Source organism: Solanum dulcamara, chromosome 1 (assembly GCF_947179165.1).
Source record: "Solanum dulcamara chromosome 1, daSolDulc1.2, whole genome shotgun sequence".
Taxonomy (NCBI): domain Eukaryota; kingdom Viridiplantae; phylum Streptophyta; class Magnoliopsida; order Solanales; family Solanaceae; genus Solanum; species Solanum dulcamara.
Genome location: NC_077237.1, coordinates 85,722,356 through 85,740,054, shown reverse-complemented (window position 1 = coordinate 85,740,054; position 17,699 = coordinate 85,722,356). Strand labels below are relative to the sequence as shown.

Below are 17,699 nucleotides of genomic sequence, written 5' to 3'. Positions count from 1 at the left end.
CAATTGAATTCTCGAATCGAAAAAAGTAAAATAACCTGCTAGAAATATCTAAGAAGTCGTGTTATTATGTTCTTTTTAATAATTCAATGGATATTTTCTTCTAATTCCTTCTTTTATAGTGATGAATATAATGATGTGATAACGTAAAAAGAACCAAATAATAAAGCCGTAAGCATTAATGGTGGCTCTAGAAGGCTACGAAATAATACCAACCAATATCACAAAATAAAAATTAATTACTTGAAAGAAAAGTCATTAGTTAACTAAGTTGGTACACAATTTTGGTAGAGTATTTTGACAATTTGGATAAGAAAAAGCTATTTAATTACGTAAATGTATACATACAAGTCTTTGGGAATATTGAGTATAACAAAGACAACGACATACTCAATGTAATTCCATTAATAAAGTCCAGGAAAGATAAATAAACCTTATTCCTACCTCGGGAAGATAGAGAGGGTGTTTCCAAAAGACCCATTGAGTACAACAAAAACAACTAAAAAATGGAACTCTAAAAATTAATACAAATAATCGATTCCCACCTTGTAAACTCCTACCATCCCTTCCCTTACCCCCAACTTTCAGAGATTCTGTTCAGAAATATGTTTCAAACACCTAAACAGTGACTTGATCTGAATGAAGCAGCGTTGATAATAAGATGAAAATCATGAAGCTGGAAGATTAATCAAACACAAATCATCTAAAACTACTATCAAACGTATATAACATAACTCTTTGGATAATTATCAACGCAGAGATCAAAATCTAACACATCAAGAGCAAGAGAACATAACCAAAGCCTTACGCTTCAAGGATATACTACTATTGGAGTTATAGTCTCTGACTAGAGCATAACAGACTCCCATCAACAAGTACGAACAAAAAGGGTAAATTCTTGAAATAATAGTGTACTCGAAATAATCCATATCATCGAGACTCGTCCAAAAAAAATTAGCAATAAAATAAGACATTAGAAATGTCTTATTTCTTCTCTTCCTTCTCAGCTTCAGCCGCTCTCTTCAACCTCACACCAACATGACGAGCATTGGTACGCTCAATACGCAGCTTGCCATAAGCTTTGAATGATTTCATTTCATCCGTGACCTTCACAAGCTCAATAGCTGGCTGCTCTCTAACAATAGGTAAGTAAGGACCCTGGACTTGAGTTGCATTGGCAAGTTCCTCGGCACTAGAATCACCAGCCTGTGCGATTGTGTTGAGATGTAAGTTCAAAGATGCTCCAAGAAAATACCAATAAGCAAACAAAAAGTTTTTCATTGTCAATAGCAGACTGGTATGACACAAATGATTTCAGGGTTACCTTGACTTTCTTAGCATGCCTTGGGAAGATAACTAGCTTAGCTTTGTATGTCTTGAGCCTCTGGACATTGGTCTGGAGACCTTCTAGGGATCTGTTCCTGCGCCTGTGATCCACAGCAATGCCTATAGTTGGAGCAAGTTTTTTGGGGATACCAGCTGCCTGAAAACAAAATAACAAAAGCTGCTTGATATACTGGAGTCTCTAGATATGAGTACATGGAAAGGAAGATACATTTTGGCAGATCATAACGAATAAAAAATGAAAGATAATGATACGATCAACTTCAAAATTTATAGTTGCAACTTAGATAGAGGTGTAAAATAGAGTCTGCCCCACTCAAAAGAACCAAACTCTATATAAGCTCAGCATTTTTCCTGCGTCTAGCAGGTGCTTGCTATTTTACTTTCTTTTTTTTTTGGGGGGGGGAGGGGGGCAATCTAAAGCAAGATTATATAGAACGGATCTTACTTTCAGCTCTTCTAGAGAGAATCCCCTGCCAGCTCTGACTTTCATGTTGTACTTTAGTGTTTGCCCATGAACAATAGGACGGAGTGATCCCGCTGTTGGCCTAGGGAAGATCGTTGCAGCTTTCTTCTGCCTAGCTGGAGAGTTGGCAAAAGCAAAACAGGTCAGGGAGTGTTAAGTATTCTTGAGCCAAAGTTGAATTTGACATGAAACCATCAAAAAAATGGGAAACTCACCAACACGTCTCCTTGTTTTGCGAGCAGGTTGGTTAAACCAAGTCCTTACATAGTTTTGCCAATGCTTCTTAAAGTGACCATTGGGGATAACATTGTTATGCTTCATGGTTTACCTGTGCTGAAAAATCGAATTAAGTTATTAAAATTGGAAACACCTTCGGAAACATACGATGAGGACAAAGAAGCACCAACGCAGCACGCAAAGGAACATAGATTTTCAATTAAAGAAGTAGGTCTATGTGATTCAAAAAGCAATTTGAGGCTGCCATAGGAGGCAAGAAAGCATATAAAAACATTATGATTCAATCAACAAGAAATAACTCAGGGAAAATAGAATAAACATTCTAGGAAGTTATATTTGATCGTATAAAAGCTTGCAAACTAGTTTACAATTATCTAAAATAAACAACAAGACGCATTCCAGTAGTTATGATTCAAACAACATGAGAAGTTTCAAGAATAAGTTCAAGAGTTTCTGTGATTACATCAAAATGAATACAAAGAAGTTCAAGGGACACAAGGTAGCAGTTTCCTGAGCATTTCTACTCCTACATTTTTTCGATGCAGAAGTTGCACTTGCATTAACTTCCAAGACACTGAATAACCAGGACATTTTTACAGAACAAAAGGCACAAGTAAAGATAAACATTGCACCGCAACAGCATCTAACACCTTCCTTTATCTCCACCCATACATTAATACGACACCATCCCACACCATACAAAACAAAAAACTATCAATAAAAGATGGCATTCCTGGAGCAAAATGACCCATAATCACATAGATTGGCAGATTCTTGGGATATTCGGAAAGAACAAATCTTAGTGATAAACCATCCAACTAGATAGGCCAAACCAAACCAACTACATAGGCAAAAACAACTCTCATTTACAAGTGCATTCCACCACACAGAAAGCAACACCCCATCACCCACCCAACCCTCCTTCTCCAATTGAACCCAAATTTCCATAATTTGTTTTTGAAGATTGTGATGCCCGGGCCAGCTTTCGTGCACCACGACTAATTCTACATAATAACTATCACCTACAACCTGCAGTACCAGGTAACTCTGTCATGGGAACTCAAATTTCCATAACTTGAACATACACTAAGATTTACGAACGGTTCACCAACTGATCTTTACATCTAGCTATATCCATAACCATTTAAATTAATCTATCATCATCATATAGCAAAAAAACCACGTAATAACTTATGATTAAAACACAAACAAATAACAACATATCAATATATCCCAGAAAATTCATTTTACAGTTCCTCAGATTCCTCTCAACACTTCCCCTTACCATCTCCAGCCTCAAATACAAAAACTCAGAAAACACCAGACAAAATATCTACTGAAACAAAGTTTATTCACACATTTAGATACAATAATTACATATTCAGCTCATTAGAAAGCTAAATCAAACTGCACAAACAATTTCATACCCAGAAAATTAAATGAGAAAATAAAACATTAGCAAATCTAACTGAAACTCACCGAGAAAGCTGATGTTCTTTCTTCTTTGAGGCTTTTGGAACAATAAGGTGGGAGTATAAGTTATTGCTTTTATTTGAGAAACCCTAGACGAAAGAGCATTTTTGGGCTTCTAATAGGCCCATTACTCTTTAGGGGACGAAGTTGCAAAGGATAGCCAATTTAAACTATAGCCATAGTATATAAAATGTTGCAAGTTCTAGCTAAATTGAAATCAATTTTAGGTGTCTAATTTGTGCCTAATTGTTTAGCAACAACCTTCCAACAATTTTGCCTCAAGTTTGTACTAAAACTTATAATATTTTTATCTTAAAGGCAAGAAAAATTCGATGTTTGAACTCCAGTCATTTATGACTTAACTTTATTTATATATGATTGAATTTCATACTTACAAATTTCTCCGACATAAATGTTTTAAATTGAGAGCTTGTTTTTATATACTAAGTTAGGAGGTTAAGTTTAGAGATTTGTGTCTAATGTTTATGTTTGTAGTATCCATCTTAAGTTGTTAGTTTCCTGAATTTGATACCCAATATTTACAATCAACTCAAAAAAAAAAAAGAATTGGAATAAAATTAGTTACTTATTTAATTAAGGCAAGTGATTTTTCATAAAAGAAATTGTCTTCACCTGTCTTTTCATTGATTATCAACAATAATATTTGTTAATTTAATAAGTGGAGTTTAAAATGATAGAATGTATACATATTTAATCCTATTTTTATGAGATAGAGAAATTGTTTTCAATAGATCTTCCACTCAAAAGAAAAGATTTTGAAGCCAGGTTACAAAAATTATTACAATGAGATATAAAACAACTGAAAAATTACAATGAACACCAATTAAATATTTTAGAAAACTAGATATATTATAGAAAATGCCTCGAGCCAATGTTCGAATCCCTCTCTTTCCATACCTTCACTTAATTCACCAATTTTACTAACAACAAGGGCTCAAATAGCAATGGACATGAATTCCCCCGCTCTTCGAGGGTGCCCTCAGCAAAATTGTTGTAAATCAAAATTCTAGATCGCTATACTAATCCTTATGCTCTAATGGTCCATTGGGTAAGTAGTGGGGGGGAAGAAGTCATGATTTTTTCAATCTACCTATCTATTCAGCAAATAAATTACTATCTATCTATTAGAATACTGTCAATTCTAGTCCACTCATTTTTTTTAAGATATGAAATTGGATTTTTTTTAAATTTTGTTTCATCAATTTTGGCTATTTTTGTCTGATTAATCAGTTCTTCAAAAAGAGATAAATGAGAGTGTTCAATAGGCTACTGGGAGCAATTGCTACATAGTAAAAGGCCCATATTGTGATTGGACTATTAACTCATGGCCCAAATCCAACACCACTGCACATTTTGTAATGTTGGCACACTACTCAGTTCCTCCATTGTTGAACTCTCTTTCTGCGGCGAAATTCAACTCAAACTGTAAGTTCACCTCTTTATAAAATATGAAGTAAATTGTTTTTGATAACATGTGTTTTGCAGCGATTAATTTTTAGTTTTTTTTTCTTGAAGAAATATAGAATTTGTAGTAATTTTTGCCAAACTTTCTATATCCAACAAACGAATTGCAATTTTTGATTATTCAAGTGCTCCCATGTATGTAAATTTCATCATCCAGACAAGAGAGAATGAAGAAAACAGTCTCTATGTCTTCAGGAGGGAGGGGTAAGGTTTGTGTACACACTATTGTTGTTGTTGTGGTCATAGACAAGAGGAAAATGATGAAAATGGTCCTTACTATATTAGTGTTGGACTGTTTTGGTCCTTGATATATAGCACTTGATTATGTAAAAAATGAATTTTTTTAGTCATAAACCCTAGATTTAACATTTCCACCCCAAAAAAACTATGAAGTTTTCAGGTTCCAATTGGTGTTGGTTTAGTAGAGCAAACCCTTCAAGGGGTAAGGTTTACGGGCACACTACCTCTATTGTTGTTGTACTGTATTGGTGTTGGACTGTTTTGGTCCTTGATATATAGCACTTGATGTATATAAAAAGTGGATGGTTTTAGTCCTACACCCTAAACATAAAACTTCCACCCCAAAAAACTGTTAATTTAAGATGTTTTGACCATTTTATCTGCTTTTGTTCCTATTGCTGTTGGCTTAGTGAAAACTTGGTAGAGGAAACCCTTCAAGTGTGACTATGTTAATTGAGGAAATAATTGGTTTTAACTAATCAAATGATTTAAACAACTGGAGAAAATGATAGTTTTTTTTGTGTGTTTTTTGCAATTTGATTTTCAGAATTCACAGTGATCATTTGAGAAACAATGGCTTGATGGATTCTTGAAGTTTTGTAATGCTTTCTTTGTGGGATGTTTACCAATGGAAATTTATTTGACGCTCATGCCTTTTCTTGTTCACTCTTTTCATACTAATAAGATTTCATAAGTCTCTACCTTTAATTTGATTACAGTTGTAATGGCTTCACTATCAATTTTAATTATTGAAGAGATTGGAGAATTTATCTGTTTCTCTGTCACCGATTTTCTTGTTTGAGAAATACAATTGGTACTTTCCCCCCTTCTAATTGCTGCTAGAAAATGATTGTGTGAATGTGGAAGTTCGAGCATTTGCAGATGGGACTTGCTAAGTTTAGCAGTTTCTTTTGGGTTGAATAGTTAAGTTTAGGATTTAGGACTAAAAGCATACACCTTTTATGTACATTAAGGACATATTTGATCATTTTCTCTGTTTGAGAGCTTAGATACTTGATATTTCTAACTACTAGGAACAATTATTTTCCAACATCAAGATTAGTGTTTCTTCATCATGAATTTTTTGGCTCTTTTGGCTTTTTTCCCCCACTTTGGTATGAGGAGAATGGCTTCCAATGTTTTGAGTTTGAATCTTTCCTTAAAAAACAAATCTTGTCCCATTAGCTCAGAAAATTAGACAATTTGACTCTCGATAAGCAAAAGTGCCAAAGGAATTGGGACAGAGAAAGTAGTTATTAGTGAGTGCAATGTAATATCCTTCCCCTGTTTTCCATTAGGGGTGCTTCAATTGTCTTTCAGGAAGAGATGGGATGCTCACAATGGAAGATTAGACAAGCATATTCCATTGTATCATGTGTAGAGTATGAAGAAGCAGATGATAAAGAATGGAGTACTACTAACTGGGTCAGGTTTAAAGGGAAGATAAGCTAACAAATTTGAAATGGATAGTTTTTTAGCAATCATTAATTCATTAAAATGAGCATGAGATATTAGAAGACACATTATATAGTACTGGAATGAAATAAGTTCAAATAGAGCAGAATAGATTTGGTAGCTAACTGAGATGTAGTTGATCGGTTGATTTATTTAGTGTATACTAGTCAGATTTAGTTTAAAAAATGGAACGAGAAGTCATTGTTTTCGTTTATGACAGTTTCAAGAGTTGTATTGTTATAACAATGTTCACATTTTTGTTAGACGTGAACTCAGTGATGGAGCCAAGAATTCTCTAAAATGAGTCAAAATATAAAGAAGTAAATACACAAAGAAGCCAATAAGCAGATTCAACATATCGTATTTATACATTAACAAAAATACCTAGCTTCACTACGTAATTTTTCCCTCAAAGGGGTGTCAATTGAAACCCCTTGGACAAAGGTGGCGGTGCCACTGTGTGAACTTAGCTCTCTTTGGCACATGGCTGACTGATGTTGTGCCCTTACTGCTGTATTGCTTATTTTCTCTGTCTTAGCCTTTGATTTCTGACACTTTGACCATTACTATCTTATCTTCCACTGCTGCTTCACGTGCTGTTATATTCTCGGTGAGTTTCAGTTAGATTTGCTAATATTTTTTATTTTCTCATTTAATTTCTGGGTATGAAATTGTTTGTGCAGTTTGACTTTGCTTTATAATGAGCTGAATGTGTAATTGTATCAAAATGTGTGAACAAACTTTGTTTCAGAAGATATTTTGTCTGGTGTTTTTCTGAGTTTTTGTATTTGAGGCCGGGGATGGTAAGCAGAAGTGTTGAGAGGATTCTGAGAAACTATAAAATGAATTTTCTGGGATATATTGATATGTTGTTATTTGTTTGTCTTTAATTATGAGTTAGTTAGTTTTTTTTTTTGGCTATATGATGATGATAGATTAATTTAAATGGTTAGGGATATAGTTAGATGTAAGATCAGTTGGCGAACCGTTGGATGAGTTCGTAAAATCATAGTGTGTGTTCAAGTTATTTATGGAAATTTGAGTTCCCATCTGTCCTAGCCTTGGTGTACGAAGTTACTTGGTACATGTTGTCCGTGGGAGTTGAGACGTATCCCATGTAAAAACTGTCCCAGACACCACGGTCATAAAAAAAAATTAAATGGAAATTTGGGTTCAATTGGAGAAGGAGGGGGTTGGGGTTGCTTTCTGATTGATGGAATGCACTTGTAAATGAGAGTTTTTTACCTATATAGTTGGTTGGTTTGGTTTGGCCTATCTAGTTGGACTGCCTATCTTACTAAGATGTGTTCTTTTCAATCCTCCCAAGAATCTGCCAATCTATGTGATTATGGTTCATTTTGCTCCAGGAATGGCATCTATTATTGATATTGTTTTGTTTTGTATGGGGTGGGATGGTGTCGTATTAATGCATGTGTGGATATAAAGGAAGGTGTTAGATGGAGTTGCGGTGCAATATTTATCTTTACTAGTCTTTTGTTCTGTAAAATGTCCTGGTTATTCAGTGTCTTGGAAGTTAATGTAAGTGCAACTTCTGCATGGATAAAACGTAGCAGAAGAAATGCTCAGGAAATACTGCTGCATTGACTATAAGTTTCAAATGCTTATTTTCTGTGTCTTGGCGTTTGATTTCTGACACGTTAACCATTACTATCTTATCTTCCACTGCTGCTTCAAGCGCTGTTATATTCTATTACTGTCAACGTCATCATTGTCATACTCTCATTACATGTAATTAAATTTTCTATCCAATTTTTCTAAACACTGCTCTCTGTGGGTGAAAAGTAAAACAAAGTGCATAAGAGTGCTATACTGTCTTTGAGTGCACTGTATGAAAGTCTGTTTTAGCTAAAGTTCTATTTGATTGATCTACAGACAGGAGTTTTTCTTTGCTGCCTTGGAAAACTAGGTAACGCGGGGCGTTATTTTGAAGCCCGTACATAAGCATTATGAGAACAACATTAGTGAGACAGAAGGGTATTAGCATTTATTGGAAATATCACAGCAGTCTCTGTTGTCCTAAGGTAAATGTGAATGAGATACCTTCAACAAAATTACGCTCATTTAGCAGCTCGAACAGCAATTACTCTGATGAATTCACTCAGTCCAACTATCCTCCTCCTCCTGATCCTATACCGAATAGGCCCTTAAGAGCTGATTCCAGAAGGCCCTTAAGAGCTGATTCCAGAAGGCCCTTAAGAGATGATTTCAGAAGGCCCTTAAGAGATGATTCCAGCAACAACCCCACCCATTCTACAACTTTTAGAAGATCCGGTGAGAACAATGAAAGTCAAATGAAGTCCCAGGATAGTAAAGATTTTCTAAAAAGATTTCAGCTTGGATTTGATCGTAAAGAGGAAAACCCAAATACGAACTCTGCATTCCACCCCAAAGGTGAAAGTAGTGACTCTCCTGCTTCGGAGGCACCTCCAGCTCCACCAGAAGATGCTGACGAGATATTCAAGAGAATGAAAGAAACTGGCTTAATACCCAATGCTGTAGCAATGCTTGATGGGCTTTGCAAGGATGGCTTGGTACAGGAGGCGATGAAGCTCTTTGGCCTGATGCGTGAAAAGGGTACAATACCTGAAGTTGTTATCTACACTGCTGTGGTAGATGGCTTTTGTAAAGCCCAAAAAATTGATGATGCTGTGAGGATTTTCCGGAAAATGCAAGGTAATGGTATTATTCCTAATGCTTTCAGTTACGGTATCTTAATCCGCGGGCTCAGTCAAGGCAAGAGATTAGATGATGCCCTCGAGTTTTGCTTGGAAATGTTGGAAGCTGGACATTCCCCCAACGTGGTGACCTTTGTGACTTTGGTTGATGGGTTCTGCAAGGAGAAAAGTCTTGAAGATGCCCAAAACATGATAAAAACGGTGAGGCAAAAAGGCTTCAACCTTGACGATAAGGCTGTTAGGGAATATTTGGACAAGAAAGGGCCATTTTTGCCAGTGGTTTGGGAGGCAATCCTGGGGAAGAAAACTTCACAAAGGCAATCTATTTTCTAAGTCTTTTTTCCCCTTTTTTCCTTCGAAATATTCTAGAGTTCAATCTAACATATGGACAAGCTGTATGAGAATATGTATTATCATGTTATTCAAATTTCTCTAGTGTTTTTAGTGTCTTTTTGTACTGCAGAATCAAGAGATTTTGTATAAAGCAGGCCATTACAAGAATTTGTTTAGTTATATCTAAGTTGGTTCTTTGTGCCACCATTATCTGCTTATCCCACCCAAAGATGTCAATGTTTTTAGGGGCTTTTGATGATAGGCAGGGGGCGGATCTAGAGGGTTGATTAGACTTCATGTGAACCGAGTAACTTTTACTCAAATCATGTTTATGTGTTGAGAAATTCACTAAATATATTTGACTGTGAATTCAGTTATGGTTCAAGTATTAACGTGAGGGAGGTGGTTGTAAAAACCCACAAGCTTCAAACATTTAATCTATCCCCGCATAAACCGAATGTGTACTCATATTTTTTTGTGCCTAGTCATATGAATATTAAATTCTGAATCCGCCTGTGCTCTCTCTGATACTTTGTACAAGCCCATGAAATTCAAATTTAAATTGCAAATACCTTGAACCAAAGGACAAAAGAGAAGCAAGTAGAATACTTGTTTTGATGTAATATGTCAGATATGAATGCATGTTTGGTGTGCGGCAATTCATTAGCAATACCCTCTGTTTAGCCAATATTCCTATATTAAAGAAAGAAAATGAAGAGAGCGTTGAAGCAACGCGAACGCAAGTTATTTACAAGGCTGAACCCTCTTGGCTTCTTGTGCGTTTTATTCCTTCCATTTTAAATCTCTTGGGTGGAAATCATAACATAACGAATAGGTCATGAATTCAAATCGTGAAAGATACTTGCATTAGAAAAGATTCTCTACATAGCACCCCTTGATCCATAGAATTGCACTTTTTCTTAAAATATATTTAATTATTTAATTAAAAAAAAAAAGAAACAAGTGAGTGAGAATAAAACGATGTACTCTTATATTGTTTTGATCTTTAACTAAGTTATGTTCAGAGAGAGTTAAGTTTTTTATAGTCTATGCACCACTAGGAAGTACTTTAGCTGTTAAACAGCAAAAATACAAAGCGCTAAATATAAAATGTGTTATAAAATAAATTAACTTTGCAAATTAATTAGAAAGAGAGATAGTAAGAGATAAAGAGAAAGATAGAAAATTATCGTATCTGTGTGTTCTCCCATTTTTACACTGAGAAGGACCATTTTATAGCCACAAGATAAGTGAAATAACAAGTGAGCAACTTGCCCACTTTAAGTGGGCCCCATATACAATTGACATCCAAAAAAATGACATTCATTTACCATAAGACTCCCTCTTGGATGTCCAAAGAAAAATACTACTGAACGAATAAATATATATATATATATATATATATATATATATAGTTATTTTCAATAGCCATAAATATTGTATCTCGTTAAAACCTTACTAGAAAAAAATCCAGTGGGAAAAAGCCTAGTGAAAGAAAAAGAGTACACACATCTGGTAATACACCTTGAGTGCTGCCTCATTAAAAACATTATCAGGAAAATTCAGTGGGATAAAATCTTAGTTAAGGAAAAAAAAGTACAACGCGTATTTTACTCCACTGATGAAAACTTCATTTGATATTTTGGAGACGACGCATTCCAATCTTATATCTATCTTCTCAAAAGTTGATGTTGGTAATGCCTTTGTGAATAAATCTGCAAGATTTTCACTCGAACGAACTTGTTATACATCAATATCACAATTCTTTTGGAGATCATGTGTGAAAAATAATTTTGATGAAATATATTTCGTTCGGTCTCCTTTTATGAAGCCACCTTTCAATTAAGCTATGCAGCGGCATTGTCTTCGAATATAAATATGGGTACTTTGATATCATTTTTCAGGCCACATATTTCTTTGATGAACTGTATCAGCGATCTCCCCCCCACACATTCTCTACTTGCTTCATGAATTGTTATTATTTCAGCATGATTTAAAAAAGTAACAACAATAGACTATTTTGTAGATCGCCATTATATATCAGTTCCTCCTTGTGTAAATAGATAGTCTGTTTGAGATTGAGCTTTATGTGGGTATGATAAATAACCAATAAGATCTGCACAACTTTTATTAGTATAAACACAAACTCATATCAATAGTACCCTTTAAGTATCGCAAAATATGTTTTATACTGTTCCAATGTCTTCGCATTGGGGATGAACTATACCTTGCCAGCAAATTAACAGAAAATGTTATATCAGGTTTCGTTGCGTTAGCAAGATACATAAGTGCACTAATAGCACTAAGATATGGTACTTCAGGATCAAGAAGTTTTTCATCCTCTTCAGGAGGTCGAAATGGATCTTTTTTTCATTTCAAGTGATCGAACAACCATTGGAGTAGTTAATGGATGTGCTTTGTCCATGTAAAATCATTTTAAGATTTTTTCAGTGTAGGCAGATTGGTGGACAAAGACCTCATCTGCTAAATGTTCAATTTATAGACCCAGACAAAGTTTTGTCTTTCCAAGATCTTTCATCTCAAATTCTTTCTTTAGATATTCAATCGCCTTTTGGACCTCTTCAGGAGTTTCAATGAGATTTATGACATCAACATAAATGGCGAGTATAACTAACTCTGATTCTGTTTTCTTAATAAAAATGCATGGACAAGACATCATTTATATAACCTTCATTTATCAAGTACTCACTAAGGCGATTATACCACATACGCCTTGATTGTTTCAGGCCATATAATACCACATCTTTGCAATTTCATTGAGTACATCTCCCGAGACTTAGTACATGCTTCAGGTAATTTTAATCCTTTTGAATTTTCATGTAAATTTTATTATCAAGTGAACCATAAATGTAAGTTGTAACTACATCCATTAGATGTACTTCAAGATTTTTATATACAACTAAACTAACAAGATATCGATAGTTTCTCATAGTTGACCACATGTCTTTGAGAGAATCGTTGTGCAACAAGTCCAACAAGGCGTGCCTTGTATATTACAATATCATTTATTTCATTTCGTTTTCGCACAAAAACCCATTTATAGTCAACTAGTTTTACACCTTCAGGGGTTTGGACTACAGGTCCAAAAATCTCACGTTTAGCAAGTTCGACGGATTTAGGCTCAAAACTTTCACTATCTTGCATAAGGTTAAGTGCAACATTATATTCAAAAATATTATCCACCGTAATTTTCAATCGATCTAAATTTATTTCATAACCGGTAGAACTTATTGAAAATTCTTCATTCACTTGAGTCTCGGATTCACTGATTTCTTCATGAATATCATGATTACTCAAATCTTGACCTTCTTCAAAAAGTTCTTTTGTAGTATCATTTTTGTTATTCCTCACGCTTCTCTTTCTAGGATTTTTATCCATTGAACCCAATGGTCTACCACGCTTCAGGCATGTTTGGGATTCAGAAGCTATGATACTAGTAGATGGTCCTTTTGAAACATCAATTCGGACAGGCACATTCACTGCAGAGATACGTGACTTAGTTATCTGTTGCAACATAATAAATGCATCTGACATTTATTAGTAGGCGTACTAGCGTACTATAATTTCCTGTCGTCTGATGTCTGGTATTATTTATTATTTTCATTATTTTTTGTACTTTTTGTATTTTGATGGCTCTATCTTATCTGAACTGCTTTCGTTACTTGTTTTTCCATATTGCTTTGAACTTCTTATTCGTATCTGACTTTCTTTTTTTGATTTTACTGAGCCGAGGATCTTTCGGAAACAGTCGTCCTACCTTGGTAGGAGTCAGGTTTGCGTACACTTTACCCTCCTCAAATCCCACGTTGTGGAATTTCACTGAGTTGTTATTGTTGTTGTATTGTTGTATCTAGCATTTTAATTTGTTATTTTCTGTAAATGGATGATCTTCTTGACCTCCTGCTCACATTTGCGGGTACGTGGATTAAAATGAGATAGTGATGAAACTTTTCATGCAATTTCACTTCCAGATTTCATTTCTCTCCCCCTAATAAATAAGTCTCCTGTCAATAGTTCATGCTAGTCAATTATGAAGGATGAATCAAACCCAACATATATGTCCAACTTTCGTTGAGGGCCATCTTTGTACGTTGTGTGGTGCTACAAGCACGTATACCACACAATCAAAATTTTTTAAATAGGTTATATTTGGTTCATGACCAAATATTAATTGTGACAGAAAGCATTTATTATAATTTGTCGATCTGACCCAAACTGTAATTGGCAATTTTATTTTTATTAGTAGAGATTGTGCTATCAATTGTAGGTGCTTAATAAATAACTTTACAAGATCATTTTGAGTATAAACATAAGCAACAAGATAATCCTCGATTGAGAACTTCCCTTGGGGAAGGAATGAATCTAGGGAAGAAGTCGCAAGGATAGTTCCATTTCGGTCGAGCACAACCTCCCGAGCGCTAGGTTCAAGCAACTTCATACCACTTCGTCCCTTTCACTCTTCTTAATCCAACGGACAAAAATTCATGCGCTAGGAGAAGCGCTCAATTCCACTCATGATTCTCTCTCTCCTACCCCGTTCTTAGCTCGGATTCTTGCTTAATGAGGCGTCCCTTCTCTTTAATTCATTATTTCATTGACGGGTTTTCACAACGTAAGTCAGTGGAAGCAAACGGGCAAAGGGAATGAGCTCGGCTACTTCTCCTCCAAACTTCTTTTTCTCCGTGCCCGTTCCGCATGTAGTTTACAAATTCTACTTAGTAGGGACCTAAACACGTTCATTTTTTATCCAATTGATAAGCAATAATCATCATAAGCTTGAGATGTAAATTCTCTAGCATTATCAAGACAAATAGTCTTAATTGGCTAATCTGTAAATTGCGCCCTTAATCTGATTATTTGTGCTAAGAACTTCGCAAACACCAGATTGTGAGATAATAAGAGGCACACATAAGTCCATCTAGATAATGCATCTATTAGAACCATAAAATATCTAAACAATCCACTAGGTGGATGAATATATCCACATATATCTCCACGTATACACTCTAAAAAGCCAGAAAATTCGATGCCAACCTTCAGGGTTAATATTAGAAATTAATTTGCCTTAATAACAAGCAGCACATAAAAATTCATCATTCGGAAAAATCTTTAGATTCTTTAACGGATGTCCAGTTGAATTTTCGAAATGTATTAGAACAACAAATTTCTGATTTACAATCAAATGTGCTTCAATTATACTATTTTTTGCATAATATTATTAATATCTATTTTTACGAATATCTTCTTGAAAATTTCAGAAGAAACAATAATGCATCTTCTAAAACAATTTATCCCCTTAGACAGAAATAAGAATAAGAAACAACTATTACTTCCCTGTATATACAATGCAATGCAGCAATGGTTGCTATCAAATTACAATTATGATAAAAAAAATTCCTTGTAAACGTAACTCCTAATAACCCAAGAAACTAGCAAAATTCATATACAACCAAATAATAGCTTCTCATCCCCTCTCCTTGCCTTTCATCAAGCTCTTACATATTTTAGCAGAGCCAAAGTTGAAAATACCATCTACTAACTTCATCTGTCATGTTAAAAGTATAAACAATTTTAACAAACTGATCAGATCATCTCAATATCATCATTTAAAAAAGGATACACATAAAAAACAGAAAAAAGATAAATCAGATGAAAACAATGGGGGAAATCCTCAGAGAATAATTGCATTTAAACATATATTAAAAAACAGCCTCGTACACCAAAATCACCGTTCGAAAAAGAGACCAAACACAAATAATTCATACTTAGCAACTTCAATCAATTTAAAAAACAATTAATGGAATATGGATCAGAATATCTGGCTTGAATTTTCCCCCATAAGGAGAAAATGCAGTAAAAGCGCTCAATAATTTCAGCTTCGATCATCTGGGGAAATAATCATCACATCCATACACACAAATTAAATAATAATCAATCAGTATTGTTCATCTTCACACAAAAAGATTAAATTTTTTTCATATAAATGGAGATGGATCAGAATATCTGGCTTGGATTTTCCCCAATTAGGAGAAAATACATAAAAAGCGCTCAGTAATTTCAGCTTCGATCATCTGGGGAAAAATTCATCACTTCCATCTACTCCTTCAATCAAATTACAAATTAAAAACGATAAACGTTGCTAAAATATCTCCAAATCTGATTCAAACAGCTCTTTAAAGAGCTAAATGAAATCATTTCTGAAGCAGAAACGGAAGATACATATTGCGTCGGCTCATACACAACGGCGATTGTATATAAACACCGATGGTAATCAGTAAATCGACGCATTTTCACAAACACAAAATATGCATAAAACGGGAGGAATTGAAAAAAATCATGTTTTCCAAGTATATGGATCAGAATATCTGGCTTGGATTTTCCCCTGAAAGGAGAAAATACATGAAAAAGCGCTCAGTAATTTCAGCTTCGATCATCTGGGGAAATAATCATCACCTCCATACACAAATTTCAATTAACAAATTAACAATACTGATAATCAAACTTTCAAAAACAATTGAAATTAAAAGATACGGATCAGAATATCTGGCTTGGATTTTCCCCCAAAGGGAGAAAATACATAATAAAGCGCTCAGTTATTTCAGCTTCGATCATCTGGGGAAATATTCATCACATCCATAAGCAAATTCAATTAAAATAAATCATTATTGTTGAGCTAACATAAACTCAGAAAAGACTAATTGCTGAATCTACACTAAAATTGAGTAAATTTATAATGAAAAAATGGAACGTAAATGGAGATGGATCAGAATATCTGGCTTGGATCTTCCCCGATTAGGAGAAAATACATAAAAAGCGCTCAGTAATTTCAGCTTCGATCATCTGGGGAAATATTCATCACTTCCATCTCAATCGCTTACATTTTAGTTCAAATGTAAGAAATTAAATTATCAAATATTGTTAAAAGTTAAGAAATAACTGATAATCACTTAAGGCCTCAGAATTGCAGAATTGACAACAAGGCCTTTAGGGCCATTCAGTCCCGAAAGATGGTGTTCTTTATAATAGATTTCATCACTGGCCAAACATATTTGAGCAAACAAATGAAAATTGGTTGTAATAAATGTATTTCTCATGGTCAATCCCAAATAGTAATAGCAGAGATTCTGCTCCACAAGGCGATAGGATATGAGATCTCCATCTTCGGATTAAATCGCAGGATTCTTCCTTTTTCCCCCGAAGAAAAAAAAGAAAAAATCAACTGCTAAAATCAACAAAGACAGCTTATTCTATGATGATATATTCACAACTTTGGGTCATACAAGTACTGAATAAACTCGCCCCAAATTCAAAAGTGTACCATCAAAATGATATAACTACAGAAATAACAAATCAAAATGTGAGGTGAAATTAGTAGACAGGAAGAGAAAATCGTAACCCATCTGTGGATTCATCTCAACGGTTGTCTGGCCGCCGCTGATAAATTCAGCTTTTCCTTTATGCACTAAAATCGCTGAAAGACTCGCTATTTTGAGAATTTAGCGAAGCCTGTAGAAATGCGAAGTGCAAAACATACAAAATACGGTTGATATATGAAAACTAGAACTACAAAATTCTACAATGGCGGCCACTGAATCGGCTGCTTGTAGAGAATGTAGAGCTAAACCCTAGATGATGTTGTTGAAGAAGGAAGACAAAGGTTTTATAAAAGAATTTCAGTGATTAGGTTTCAGCAGCTGTCTTAAATGGGCTTTTTTTATTTTTGGTTGTGATCTGCTAAACTCAATGTGGGCCGGGTTTTTCAATTTTAGCTTAGGAGACTTTGAAAAGCTTTTGGTTGTTACTTTTTTCCCACCAATTTAAAGAAGAAAAAAAAAGTAAAAACTATATAACTAAACAAACATTGTTGTTAAATGTTATATATACATAATCTAGCAATACTTTCGAAAAATTATCTTAGATTTTATTGCAAATCTCTCCTCTTTCTTTCTCTC

At 34.6% G+C, this 17,699-nt stretch overlaps 2 protein-coding genes, 1 long non-coding RNA gene and 7 other non-coding genes across 11 annotated transcripts; 1 reads left to right on the top strand and 9 right to left on the bottom strand.

Moving 5' to 3' along the window:
* Window positions 1–801: 801 nt before the first annotated feature.
* Window positions 802–3,625, bottom strand: LOC129882164 (60S ribosomal protein L13-1). Of its 2 annotated transcripts, none has more exons than XM_055956345.1 (5): window positions 3,524–3,625; window positions 2,023–2,140; window positions 1,790–1,923; window positions 1,322–1,480; window positions 802–1,203 (listed from the first exon to the last, which is right to left on the bottom strand). In XM_055956345.1, the coding sequence occupies exons 2-5, from the start codon at window positions 2,126–2,128 to the stop codon at window positions 982–984; spliced, it is 621 nt and encodes a 206-aa protein (XP_055812320.1). In that variant the 5' UTR covers window positions 2,129–2,140; window positions 3,524–3,625; the 3' UTR covers window positions 802–981. The 2 variants fall into 2 exon arrangements, with proteins under 2 accessions (XP_055812320.1, XP_055812327.1); XM_055956352.1 differs by having other exon boundaries at window positions 2,023–2,135; window positions 3,524–3,605.
* A 1,197-nt stretch (window positions 3,626–4,822) lies between these two features.
* LOC129882155 (pentatricopeptide repeat-containing protein At4g38150) lies at window positions 4,823–9,930 on the top strand. Its single transcript, XM_055956335.1, has 2 exons — window positions 4,823–4,963; window positions 8,591–9,930. Exon 2 carries the CDS (start codon window positions 8,665–8,667, stop codon window positions 9,724–9,726), a length of 1,062 nt encoding a protein of 353 aa, XP_055812310.1. The 5' UTR covers window positions 4,823–4,963; window positions 8,591–8,664; the 3' UTR covers window positions 9,727–9,930.
* Window positions 9,931–15,056: 5,126 nt separating this feature from the next.
* LOC129882149 (uncharacterized) lies at window positions 15,057–17,402 on the bottom strand. Its single transcript, XR_008765715.1, has 2 exons — window positions 17,144–17,402; window positions 15,057–15,292 (listed from the first exon to the last, which is right to left on the bottom strand). It is a non-coding gene; the product is annotated as an uncharacterized LOC129882149 (long non-coding RNA).
* Window positions 15,552–15,658, bottom strand: LOC129904028 (small nucleolar RNA Z103). Its single transcript, XR_008770350.1, has one exon. It is a non-coding gene; the product is annotated as a small nucleolar RNA Z103 (small nucleolar RNA).
* Window positions 15,737–15,843, bottom strand: LOC129904042 (small nucleolar RNA Z103). The gene has a single exon (XR_008770352.1). It is a non-coding gene; the product is annotated as a small nucleolar RNA Z103 (small nucleolar RNA).
* Window positions 16,099–16,206, bottom strand: LOC129904048 (small nucleolar RNA Z103). The gene has a single exon (XR_008770354.1). It is a non-coding gene; the product is annotated as a small nucleolar RNA Z103 (small nucleolar RNA).
* Window positions 16,277–16,384, bottom strand: LOC129904056 (small nucleolar RNA Z103). Its single transcript, XR_008770356.1, has one exon. It is a non-coding gene; the product is annotated as a small nucleolar RNA Z103 (small nucleolar RNA).
* Window positions 16,506–16,612, bottom strand: LOC129904020 (small nucleolar RNA Z103). Its single transcript, XR_008770349.1, has one exon. It is a non-coding gene; the product is annotated as a small nucleolar RNA Z103 (small nucleolar RNA).
* Window positions 16,698–16,789, bottom strand: LOC129903952 (small nucleolar RNA SNORD96 family). Its single transcript, XR_008770329.1, has one exon. It is a non-coding gene; the product is annotated as a small nucleolar RNA SNORD96 family (small nucleolar RNA).
* On the bottom strand, window positions 17,101–17,274 carry LOC129904157 (small nucleolar RNA snoR143). The gene has a single exon (XR_008770392.1). It is a non-coding gene; the product is annotated as a small nucleolar RNA snoR143 (small nucleolar RNA).
* Window positions 17,403–17,699: the final 297 nt, after the last annotated feature.